General features: G+C 32.9%; 1 protein-coding gene across 1 annotated transcript; it reads left to right on the top strand.

Annotated features, from left to right (window-relative positions):
* The first annotated feature begins 447 nt into the window (after positions 1-447).
* Positions 448-7,857, top strand: LOC143067021 (uncharacterized). Its single transcript, XM_076239955.1, has 6 exons — positions 448-843; positions 4,645-4,807; positions 5,657-5,827; positions 6,202-6,317; positions 6,599-6,716; positions 7,651-7,857. The coding sequence occupies exons 1-6, from the start codon at positions 578-580 to the stop codon at positions 7,729-7,731; spliced, it is 915 nt and encodes a 304-aa protein (XP_076096070.1). The 5' UTR covers positions 448-577; the 3' UTR covers positions 7,732-7,857.
* Positions 7,858-13,486: the final 5,629 nt, after the last annotated feature.

Raw genomic sequence — 13,486 nt, 5'->3', positions numbered from 1 at the left:
TTCAGTTTTTTGCAAATCAACCGTTTTGATAAAATGAGATAAATATTATATTTTAAATCAACCCAGTAGTATACCAAACAACTTGACGGAAATGTTTTTCTTGTAAATAATGTTACTACGTTTTCCGCATAATATGTGTTCCACATTGAAGAAAATAGAAATTACAAAAGTTCCTGATAAAAAAATACATTATTTTTACTACTTATTTATAAAATAAATTCCTGGAAAATAAAGCCTTATCAAATTGTTCCTAGAATGACTGGAAATAATACAAGTACAATAGAGTGATTTTAAAAGTCATATTGAATCTGGGACTATTATACTATACTATAATAGTCCCAGATTGAATCATGTGATTGTTTATACCCGAGTGTATTTGAAAAGGTAATCACCTGTACATGAAGTTTTGTACATGTACAAACATTTTCAAAAGTTAACTTGGCATGGATAACATAAATATATTCCGGAATGTAGAATTTTTTTCCCGTATATGGTTTCAAATTAGTATGTACTCAGAAGTAAACAAATATTGCGCAATCCAATTCAAAATTTTGTAATTTTAATCTATACATTAACTATGGAATTTATACCCGGTTTGGAAGAAAACACAAATAAAGGAGGAGAATTACCTTGCGATATCGATAATGTAACGACAATTTCTTTTACACCAACTACATCAAAGTCAGAAATTCGGAAAGAAGACATCGCAGATTTCGGCGATGAGGGGTTTCTTTTATATGATGTGTTATCTCGAGAAGAAAGTAACTTGATTATCAGTGAGGGAGAAAAGATCGGTTTCGAAAGAATGAAGGGGGTAAAGGACGAATACAGAAGTGCACAACGGTCAGTATTATGTATTTAGTATGAATGAACAACATAAAATAAGTAAGGGAAAGACCAAGTTAAGTTAAAAAAAAAACAGGGGGGAGGGCAGTCATAAAAAAATATTCTGATCTCCAATTTGATTTGTGATTTGATGAATTAAACATTCTGGTCAAGAAGATGTCAGACCAAACATATATTCTGAATGCAGATTTCTCACATACCTTATAGTGTCCAATTTTGAAAACAATAATTTGATATGAAATTTGTGATTAACAGCGTCGAGAAACTAAATAAATTTGTTCGCGCTTGCACAAAAAAAAAAAAAAAACCCAAAAAACCAACCTGACTGTTAAAGTCTTCAGCTGCACCTATCACTAACATGATGGTTGTCATCTGTTGATTGAAAAAAATGAGGGGGGCGGGGGGGGGGGTATTCAACATTCTGGGCCTGTTACCAAATCTAATGTCGGTTTAATTTAAATAAAGGAATATGACTGCAAGGAGAAGATGAAGTTACAGGCAGAAGATACAAAAGGGACAATCAAAGCGTATTCTTATAACTGAGAAATTGACTGCAGGTAAGAGATGTAATAAAGAATGAAGACAATTAAATATTCCCCATGTAGGCGTAGAAGTGGTAACATTAAATTCCCAACAGGACAAAACAATAGTTATGGAAAAGACAAAGGAAACAGAAAAATCCAAAGTAATAACAATTCAAGTACAAAAGAAGGTATGAACTAACGCTTGATGTATGGAATGTTTGCGGGTTGTCTCAACACACTGAAAGTGAAAATAATCAATTTCGCCATCGGATACAGCTTGAAAATTCAAAACAGAAAGTCCCTAATCAAATGGCAAAATCAAACACAAACACTTTAAACGAATTGATAGAATTCGTAGAAAGTTTAAATGCATAATAAAAGATCTATATAAAGTTACAATTTAAGGTGAAGGGACAGGTGCGAATACGCCATTTGGTTGAATTTCGTCGATGATCCGGAAACTTTTTGTGCTTTCTTATGTTATTAACCACCAATAGGCTAAAGCCGGTCGAATGCAAAGTTTTATGTGGATCGTTAAATATTAGCATTCATGCAAGTATCAGAACATTGGAAAATGTAAATAGTTGGTGATGTCAACTCGAGATGCTCAGGCATTTCAAATTTCATCGAAGGAGTTGATGATGTAACACCAATAGAAAGAGCTGTGACACACTGGACTACTATCACAAATGTTCCTGGTTAGATCCCCGTCCGGGGAGACGATTTCAGGGACTGAATTTTCGGCTCTCCCTTGACACCATTTGCGAGTATGGTCTTAAGAAACGATGATAGTCCGTCGGAAGGGACGATAAATGGCTGACATGTTTTAAGAGAGAGTCATATCTCTTGCACGTAAAAGACACCCTTGTAGATCAGTTAAAAAAGAGCATGCTAATGCCACATCAAGGCAGCACCCGCATAGTGGAAAAGGATTAATTCAAATTGCAATAACTTGTTTCCCAATTCACTATGAATAAATAGGTTTCAACTAACACCAATAGAGACGATTGATTATAGTTCAAATGCAAACAATGAAAAGCAAAGTCACAACAATGCAGAACTCGGAGGAAAATTCAAAACAGAAAGTCTGTAATCAAATGGCAAAATCAATAGCTCAACCCATCAAACGAATGGACAACAACTTTCATGATTTATGAATAGATTTCCTAATCAACTGTTATTTGTGCGTACTAATGGAAGAAAAAGATTTATAGTGTATATCAAAACGAGGTAAATAAAGGCAAAATCAGTATACCGCTGTTCAATAACCATAAATCGATTAAGCGAAGACAAATGCTGGGTACAAACTAAAACCGAGAGGATAATATCAACTATTATAGGGGGTAAGCGGAAACAACATAAACACTAAAATGCAAAAAAAAAAAAAAAAAAAAAATGCTAACGCACATAGAAAATCAGTCGTAGACTTTATAGTAACAATCCGTGAAAATATGCCTGTGTTCACTGTCAATGTCAGAATTAGGTCTTAAATAACAACGAATAAGAATTGCAAGACATGAACCGAATACCTGACCAGTCGTTGCTTACTGTTTCTTTTAAAGAGAGAATCGACTAGCCAACAAGAGAAAACACAGTGTGCATCTAACTCCAATATTCAAACACTTCCATGTAAACCGAGATCTCGAAGCATACCAAACGGGTTTTTAATTGGAAATGCGTTGAGAGTGAAGATTGAACAATTTTTTTTTAAACTTTGAAAAAATAGTTAAACCGATAAACAAGACCTCGGTGCAGCCTATGGTTGTTTTGTTGAACTTTTTTTCTGATGAAGTGAAATCCAAGATAGCGGAAAAAACGGATAAAATCTGCGAACACGAAAAATAGAAAGGATGTGGTATGAAAAAGAAACGTGTGCGAGAAAAGTTTCTTAATTCGGGAAATACATTCGATATACTCTTGAGGGAAGAAAAACGATGTGTAAACACAGTATATGACACATGGAAACGGAAGTATGAACATTTATTCAATGTAGGTGATTGTGAGTAGAACGCAGACTTTCTATATATATTTTTAACACCAACTAGAAAATGGTATTACTGATCATTCGGGAAAGGAATACTAAATATTATATTTTGAACGATGACGAGAAGAAGGCAGTATACCGAAAATACTTAATAAAGCCAGTCGGATCGACCAAATATGTGCTTTGACAATCGTGATCCTTCAGGTTATAGAGGAATAGCTCCGATGTCAATCCCCCGTTAGATATATCCAAATAACCTAAACACACGTTTATCATCCTAGTTAGAAGAAAATAACAACTTTGCTGATAAAAAAAGTAAATTATCAAAAATACCGAACTACAAGAAAAATTCAAATCTGGAAGTTCTTTTTCAAATGGCAAAATTAAAAGTAAAAACACATCCATCGAATAAAAAAACAACTGCAATATTCCTGACTTAGTATTGGGCATTAGAAAAGATTATGGTTGCATCGAACATTTATACTCTAACAGGTTTAATAACTCATAGTAAAATCGAAAGGCGTTCAACTTTAAATGTGTTCAAAGTGGAGATTGAGTTTAAATTTTGAAAATATAAAAATGGTACATTTTCGATGTCCGGCAATCTCTCCTATTTAGTAAAGTGTTGATACCTGTATTATGTCTGTTTTATTGTAATATAACAGAATTTGATCACATTGTAGTACAAGTGAGAGGTTTAGCGCTATAAAACTGGATTCAATCCACCATTTTTTACATTTGAGAATGCCTGTACCAGGTCAGGAATATGACAGTTGTTGTCCATTCGTTTTTTATGTGTTTTGTCATTTGATTTTGCCATGTGATTAGGGACTTTCCGATTGAATTTTCCTCGGAATTCAGTTGTTTGAGATTTTATTTTTTAGTATGTTCATCAACTTATGAAACTTATCTCCAGCAAAGAAAAATGCACACTCTATTACAAAAGAGGGACGAAAGATACCTAAGGGACAGTCAAACTCATAAATCTAAAACAAACTGACAACGCCTTGGCTAAAGATGAAAAAGACAAACAAACAACAGCACACATGACACAACATAGAAAACTAAATAATAAACCACACGAACCCCACCAAAAAACTAGGGGTGATGATATCCATGAAACAATAGAAGGTAGAAAATACCAAACCAATAATGCTAAAGAGGATAGAAAATTTATACACAGAGGACAATACACGAACGAGAATATAAACAAACACACACACACACACACACACAAAGTTTTTATATAGTATGAAATATGAATTTACAACGTGTCTCATATATTTTCAGGATAACTTTGAACAATCCAGATGTTGCACAAATTCTTTGGGATCGAATCAAAGATTATTTGAAACCAATAGAGTTTACAGAAACCAAAGACCCCAAATCTCAACATATACATGGTATACCATTTTTATTGAAAGGAAAATGGGAACCATACGGTTTAAATAATGTAAGCATGAATGTATTTATATCACTTCCAATATTGTAAATAACTAAATATACATTTTAAAAGTAGGAGTAGGCTTGTAGTGCGACATGGCACTGAAAATGTTACATCTGATTCTAATATAAAAAGTAAATTCACAAATATACCGAACTCTGAGGAAACTGCAAAAGTAAAGTACCTAATCAAATGGCAAAACCAAATGCCCAAACATATCAAACGAATGGATAACAAATGTCATAAACCTTACTTGATACAGAGAAAATGGTGGATTAAACCTGGTTTTATTGCTAGCTTAACATTTCACTTGACTATGATAGTCGCATAAAATTCCATTATATTGACGAACAAAACAAACAGACACAATAGGTAAACAATTCAAAATAGGGGTACAAAAGTCAACCATAATCACTATAAAACAAACAAATATGCCAAGAAACACAAAAAAAAAAAGCATATAGGCAAAATACATAAGCAGAAATGAAAGACAAAAATACCAAAAAAAAATGTGAAAATTTTGTTTTTCATGGTTATATATTTTATTTGACTTATAGTAAATGACAAATGATAAATGATAAAGAAAGTTAGTATAGTCAATAAAAAAATGGCTGTAGAATATAAATACAGTTTGCATATTTATATATAATTTATTAATGTCTATGATTCCACATTACCTTAAAGAACATCTATGAATAGATTTTAAAATAAAAACGACTTCAGACTTTTCATGGTTTCAAAAAAATATATAAAGGTCTTCATTACTCAGCATATGCCACATTTTGTGTAATAACATTTGTTTGTTAAATTCATCAATATTTAAGCTTAGTACTTAGTATTAAATTTGATATTTTCCAGATTTTCAGACTATGTAGATACTACCCAGGAGGACACTTTGCGCCGCATTACGATGGATTTTATGCAAAAAGTTCTAATGAAAGGTCATTGAAGACATTTATGTTGTATCTAAATAACGAATTCCAAGATGGTTGCACGCAATTTGTAAATGAGAATCAGACTTTATATAAGGTACACAATGCAATGGGCATGTCATTGTAGTTATTTAAATGGTGATATGCATTTGATTAATTTTATTTTGGATGAATTTACTCAACCTTTGGTTGAATTAACTCACCATTAATTGTTTTTTTCATACATATGTTCATTACTTATAACTTACTTGAACATTCAATCTACGCTGCTCTATTTGGGTAAACGTTTCGAAATTGTAGGTCATCGATGCTCTTCAAATTTGTATTTTTGGCCCTTTAAACCATTTTTAAAACATTACTGGTGAGTCTTTTGTAGACAAAACACGTGTCTAGCTTATAAACCTTTATAACTGGCTGTAGCTTACTGGTATCTACGTTGAATTCATTTACATTATTTACGGAATTTTATAGGATGCAAATGGCAAATATTGTGCTGAAGACAAAAATATTCTTGAAAGAATTCATCCTCATCCTGGAATGGCGCTTTTGTTTAATCATCAAAGATTGCACGAAGGGCAGAAAGTAAGGTAATATATTTGTATACGTTTTGTTATTTTGATAGGGTGAACGGAGTTGAATATTTGTTTTTGCATAACGAATGGCTAAAATATTAATGATTAAATTTAGACGAGAGTACATAGAAACTATTGAGTTGTATCATTTGGTACTCACACAAATGAAAGGTGTTTTTTTTCAAATCTCTGGAGGTTCGTAACAGCATCTTCTGCATTCCCTTTAAACACTGTAACTTATGATGATGTTTTGTGATACTGGTTTCAGTCGCTACAATTTACGGTTTTATTTTCAGAGATGGGACTAAATATATTTTACGAACAGATATAATGTATCAGAGATGTGGTGACAAAACAATGGACGATTCAGAAGAAAAGGCTTTACAGCTACTGCAAGAGGCAGAAAGATTAGAGGTAATAATTGTATACGTGTCTTAAGGCGAAAAACGCGTCTGCCATAAATTCAAAATTTCAATCCTGGTATCTTTGGTGAATGTATATGCAACTGCAACGACTTCAATTATCAATAGTGTGAATTTGAAGAAAAACAAATAAGTAAACATTCCCAGGAGCAAAGAAATCCAAACAGACATTGAATGCCCTAAAAATCAAATGTATGAAGTTTATGTCTTTTTAGAAAACGCCCATAGATTTGTAGTCGTGATTTAATCAAAGAAGGCCAAGTTGAATGAAACCATTATGCTTCCGGTATTATATACAGCTTTGTTTTTGTATTGACTAGTTGTCGAACCTTCGATTGTAGTCGAAAAGGCGAGACATAACGATCCTACATTCCGTCGGCGTCGTCGTCGTCCACAAATATTCACTCTGTGGTTAAAGTTTTTGAAATTTTAACAACTTTCTTAAACTGTACAGGATGTCTACCAAACTTGATCAGAAGCTTGTTTATAATCATAAGATAGTATCCAGAAGAAAATTTTGTAAAAATAAAATTCCATTTTTTCCGTATTTTACTTATAAATGGACTTAGTTTTTCTGGCGGTAAACATTACATTCACTCTGTGGTTAGAGTTTTTAAAATTTTAACTTTCTTAAACTGTCCTGGGTTTGTGCAAAACTTGGCCAGAAGCTTGTTGATGATCATAATATAGTATCCAGAATTTGTATGCCCCACCTACGATAGAAGAGGGTTCGAACCCCGCTCGTCTCCAATCTTAATTGACTGGAATTGTCAGTTTTCCTATCGAAGGTCGGTGGTTTTCTACGGGCACTCCGGTTTCCTCCACCAATAAAAACTGGTCGCCACGAAATAACCTAAACGTGGTGCTTAAAAGTGGCGTTAAAACACCAATATTCAATATCAAATCATCTTTGTTTTGTTTTGCAGGGAATGGGAGATTGTATGAAAGCTGCAGAATTTTACAGGAAAGCATTTAAACTGTCTCCAGCACTAGAAAATTGTCATTGAGGGTTGTGTTGTTACTAACACTCAAAGATACAGCAGTATATTTTATTTTTTATATTTTTATGAAGATTATTTTTTACATATTTTTTTTATCAATATTTTAATTTTTTAATAAATGTTCTTTTTATATTTCATTGTTTGTTGTATAAAATGTCATATGCTTCGCCAAAATAACTATGAAAACATGAGAACAGCAAACGAAACTGTACCAAGACGAGTGTACAAACAATAACAAAGACAACCCTATACCTAGCTGAAAGATTATTATACAAACATCAGATGAGCAAGCAATACTCAACGTAGCAAACAAATAAGTGTACAAACAATAGAAAAAAATAAAACGATACCGATCTACCTAGTTTACACACAATAGAAGTAGGACCAACAATAGAACAGAAAAGCTACTGTACCTAGCAGACAGATTGGTGTGGTACCAATCAATAAAACAGAAAAGCTACTGTATTTAGCAGACAAATCGGCGAAGTACCAACAATAGAACAGAGAACATTGTGTACCTAGCCAAAATATTATTAACAAGTGTGCACACAGTTGAGCAGAACTATACTGTATTTTACTAACATATTAGTGTGCATACTGCAGAACAAAACCAAACAGATTACTGTAGATAGGTAAACAGAAAAAAAATACTGCATTCAAGCAACAGATAAGTATACAAACATTTTAACAGGGAAGAATAATGTACCTGATTAACAATTGACAATGCATAACCTAACAAATAAGTGACGGTTTACATATAATAGAGACTTTAAGTATAAAACAATATTACAACAGCCCACAAATAACAACATACACACGAAAGGACAGTATGCCATTCTGAAAATAGCACCATGAAACAGAAAACAGACGATAGAAAAAATAAATAATAATAGATGCAATGAACATCTACAACCAAATTGTTGTTAACAAATCTCACTAAACATTAACAGTAAAATGGATAAAAAGTAAAATCACAAAAACCCTGAACTCCGAGATACTTGGTACATGCATTTTCAAATGTGACAGTGTACAAACAATAAAACAGAGGGCAATAATACGGTACCTTGCTAACATGCGACAGTATACAAACAATAGAGCCGAGAACAATTATACTGTACCTTACCTTTCATTTCCTATCATGATTTTCATGATAGAGGGTTGCTGCTCACTAGAAAGCTATTAAACCAAGAGTTCCAAATGGTGAAGTTGAAATCATCACTTCGTAAATTTTACGGACGCATGAGCTGGTTGACCGCTATGGAATAACCGTTTTACAATTGATATCGGATATGTTCATTACGTCTTAACTTCCCTTTCATGAATGTGACCTACCGAGTTAGACTTTTTACCGGATTTGTTATCACATAAGCAGCACGACGGGTGCCACATGTGGAGCAGGATCTGCTTGCCCTTCCGGAGAACTTGAGATCACCCTTAGTTTTTTGTGGGGTTCGTGTTATTTTATTCTCAAGTTTTCAATGTTATGTCATGTGTACTTTTGTTTGTCTGTTTGTCTTTTTCATTTTTATACGCCTGTCTTTTAGACGGGACGTATTATGGTATACCGTTGTCCGTCCGTCCGTCCGTTGTCCACACTTCGGACAATAACCCAAAAGCACTTTCACCAATTTCCATGAAACTGAATTTTTATAAATTTCAGATTTTAAGTTTTCGATTAATGGGGCTTTATTCATAAAAGAAAGGGGGATTTTTAACACTTCGGACAATAACTCAAAAAGGCTTTCACCAATGTCCATGAAACTTTGGTGAATTGTTTATATCTATTGATGTAAGCCCCTTTTCAATTTTTATAAATTTCAGATTTTAAGTTTTGGATTTATGGGGCTTTATTTATAAAAAAAGGGGGATTTTTAACACTTCCGACAATAACTCAAAAAGGCTTTCACCAATGTCCATGAAACTTTGGTGAATTGTTTATATCTATTGATGTAACAAATAAAACTTAATAAAATCTGATAAAAACATTAAATTTGTAAAATCTTTAGTTCAATTTAAAACATTAAATTTCTTGTAAAAAATAGGTTCCATGAATGTCATACGTTTGTACTATTATTGAATGGTTGCAAGGATGAAAGCATATTAGCAGTCCCTGAGATACTAACTGTTCCCTGAGGCATATATCATTTTATGATAACATTTTTATTATCTAAGCTATGGATAAAAATTAAATACTGTTTTTGCATATAGGATGTTTTACTCTTGTTAAAATTGGTTGCAATTGAAATCTCAAATGATACCTTAGCATTGCAGCTCTTTTATAGAGTTCAGTTTCGGTGGAAGGGTTGAGCGCAATAAAAAATGTTATAAAACATAACTAGTCTACAATAGCACATAATAAGTGAACAAGTGACAACATGAAAATCCTAACATGTGACTAAATATTCCTTAAATGTTAAAGGGTGTCATTTTATGAAAAAAATATAAAATCAAGACTCCTAAACATTTATCAATATGATCATCTTGTGAATATTCTAAACAATAAAAAGGTAATAATCATTATCCACCATTTGAACAACTTTTGCATACATCTTTGTATAATTTAGTATGGATTCCTTACTGTGTTCAACAGAATCTAACTATGAGCAATATACCCCAAGAAAATTACCTTCTTTCAAACTACTATAAAATTTGGAAATCAGCCATAGAATTACTAAAACCCATAATCATATATCACTTTCCTTATATTGCATTGAAGACTTCTATGTTATATGCCAATGTTAATGATATTTGTTTTTTTATGCTAAATATTGAAAAGCTGAACTAGGTTTAATCATCAGTGTCTTCTTCACTGTAATCACTGTCCTCATCATCAGAAAAATCCTCATTTTCATTCTCAGAAGAGGCCTCCTCATCATCAATGAAATCTTTATCTTCATCATCAATGAAATCCTTACTTTCATCACCTACTTCCTCATTTAGATCATAATAACTTTTAGTAGAGTCACTTTCACCATCTTCACTTTCCCTGTTATCTTTTTGCTGCTCCTCATTGTCATTGTAGTAATTTTTGCCATTTTTATACGCCTCGTCGTCAATGAAATCCTTACTTTCATCACCTACTTCCTCATTTAGATCATAACTTTCAGTAGAGTCACTTTCACCATCTTCACTTTCTCTGTTATCTTCTTGCTGCTCCTCATTGTCATTGTAGTCTTTTTTGCCATTTTTATACGCCCGTCGTCTTTCAAACAACGGGCGTATCATGTGCTAAAGCGCAGCCCTTTATTAGCCGTGGCATTGTCAGTTTATTTTCGCTTTATGAGTTTGACTGTCCCTCAGGTATCTTTCGTCCCCCTTTTACCAACATGTGACAGTGTAAAACAATAGAACAGAGAGCAATAATACGGTAACTTGCTAACATGCGATAGTATACAAACAATAGAACCGAGAACAATTATGCTGTACCTTACAAACATGTGACAGTGTAAAACAATAGAACAGAGAGCAATAATACGATAACTTGCTAATATGCGACAGTATACAAACAATAGAACAGAGAACAATAATACGGTACCTTGCTAACATTCGACAGTATACAAACAATAAAGCACAGACACACTATACTGTACCTTGCCAACATTTGACATTGTACAAACAATAGAACGGAGAGCAACGATATTGTTCCTTGCCATCATGTGACAGAGTGCAATGTGGCAGAGTGCAAACAATAGAAAAGAGACCAATTATATTGTACCTTTGCCAACGTGTAACAGTGAAATTACAGTAGAACAAAGAACAATCATGCTGCACGTTGCCAACATGTGACAGTGAAATAACATTAAAGCAGAGAAAAATCGTACTGTACCTTGCCAAAAGATAACTGTTGAAATAATAAAAAAGAGAATTGGAACACAACGAATGCCACATGCAGATCAGCTTAATCCTACCGGTTTGAGGTATGTCGTGCTTAGTCTTTAGATTTCAAATTTTATGTTGTGTAGACAGTTGTTTGTCATTCAGTTTGTTTATGGGGTTTATGTTTTCACAATGTGAGTTTGTCAATGCTTGAAGTATCTCCCACGTTTCTCTTGTAAACGTCTTCTTTTTGTTTAAATACAATTGTGATGTCTGTGCTCTTGGTTCATTAGTAATTTTTAGTATATTGACTGTTATAATATTGTTTTACAAACCGTTGTTTTTCCTAGATTCAGTATTAGTTTTACTGTTATATTAATTATCCATTGTTAATTGTTCGCTAGGTACTGTAAACCTAAGTTGACTGTCCCTTTGGTATCTTTCGTCCCTCTTTTTTTAACTTATCTTTTGACAAGGTACATAACTATTCTCTATTATATTGTTTGAACATTGTTACTTGTAGAATAGGTATATTTTTGTCGATTGTACAATGATTATACAGTTATTTGTTGAATATGTACAGTATTGTTGATTGTACAATGATTATACAAAACTAATGGGTGTAGTATTGTTGACTTCAATGATTTTTACACTATTACTTGTTGAATAGGTATAGTATTGTTGTACAATGGTTATAAATAGTTACTTATTGGATAAGTACAGTATTGTTGACTGTACAATGGTTTATACATGGTTACTTGTTGGATAAGTACAGTATTGTTGACTGTACAATGATTTTTGCTGTTACTTATTGGATAGGTACAGTATGGTTGACTGAACAATTGTTTATACACCGTTTCTTGTTGGCTAGGTAGAGTATTGTTGACTGAACAATTGTTTATATTCTATATTCTATTGTTATATTTAATAGTTATCAAAGATACCAGGATTATAATTTAGTACGCCAGACGCGCGTTTCGTCTACATAAGACTCATCAGTGACGCTCATATCAAAATATTTATAAAGCCAAACAAGTACAAAGTTGAAGAGCATTAGGATCCAAAATTCCAAAAAGTTGTGCCAAATAATGCTAAGGTAATCTATGCCTGGGATAAGAAAATCCTTAGTTTTTCCAAAAATTCAAAGTTTTGTAAACAGCAAATTTATAAAAATGACCACATTATTGATATTCATGTCAACACCGAAGTGTTGACTACTGGGCTGGTGATACCCTCGGGGGCATTGCCTTAAAGCACGAGGTTTGGCTAGCCACAAAACAAGGTTCCACCCACCATGTTTGAGCTGTATTTGGCAAAAGTTTTAGGAACTTTGGTGTTCAATGCTCTTCAACTTCGTACTTTATACTTTATTTGGCTTTTAAAACGTTTTTGGATTCGAGCATCACTGATGAGTCTTTTGAAGACGAAACGTGCGTCTGGCGTATATATAAAATTCAAATCCTAGTATCTATATGTTTATTCTTAAATATCCTGTACCAATTAAGGAATATGACAGTTGTTATCTAATAGTTAGTTTTTATGTAAGTTGCATTGTCATTTTTTGTTGTACTTCAGTGTTTCTGTTGTTTCCTTGTTTTGCTCTTATTGTTGATGTGTTTCCTTAGGTTTTAGTAACCCACAATCGATTTATGAATTTTGAAAACACAATTTTGAAGATAAAAGGGCTTAGAAGGTACTGAAAGGGGAGAGATAGCTTGAAGGCAATTTTTCTTCCATAATTTTTTTCAAAATGCCTGTTTCCCTAACATATAAGTTTGATTGTCAATGTTTTGGAGATATTGCTGATAGAACCCCTTTGACTGCCAGGCAGATAGATGTTCAACTCTGAAAAAAACTAAAAATTGTGAACTTTTAATCAGCAAACTCAATAAAATGGTACACTGCATTGAGTGTAAAGATGAATGAAGTCATAAACAAAACAATA

The sequence above is a fragment of the Mytilus galloprovincialis genome, chromosome 3 (assembly GCF_965363235.1).
Source record: "Mytilus galloprovincialis chromosome 3, xbMytGall1.hap1.1, whole genome shotgun sequence".
NCBI classification, from domain to species: Eukaryota; Metazoa; Mollusca; class Bivalvia; order Mytilida; family Mytilidae; genus Mytilus; species Mytilus galloprovincialis.
Note: the sequence above shows the minus strand (reverse complement) of the source record. Positions and strands in the feature narration are given on the sequence as shown.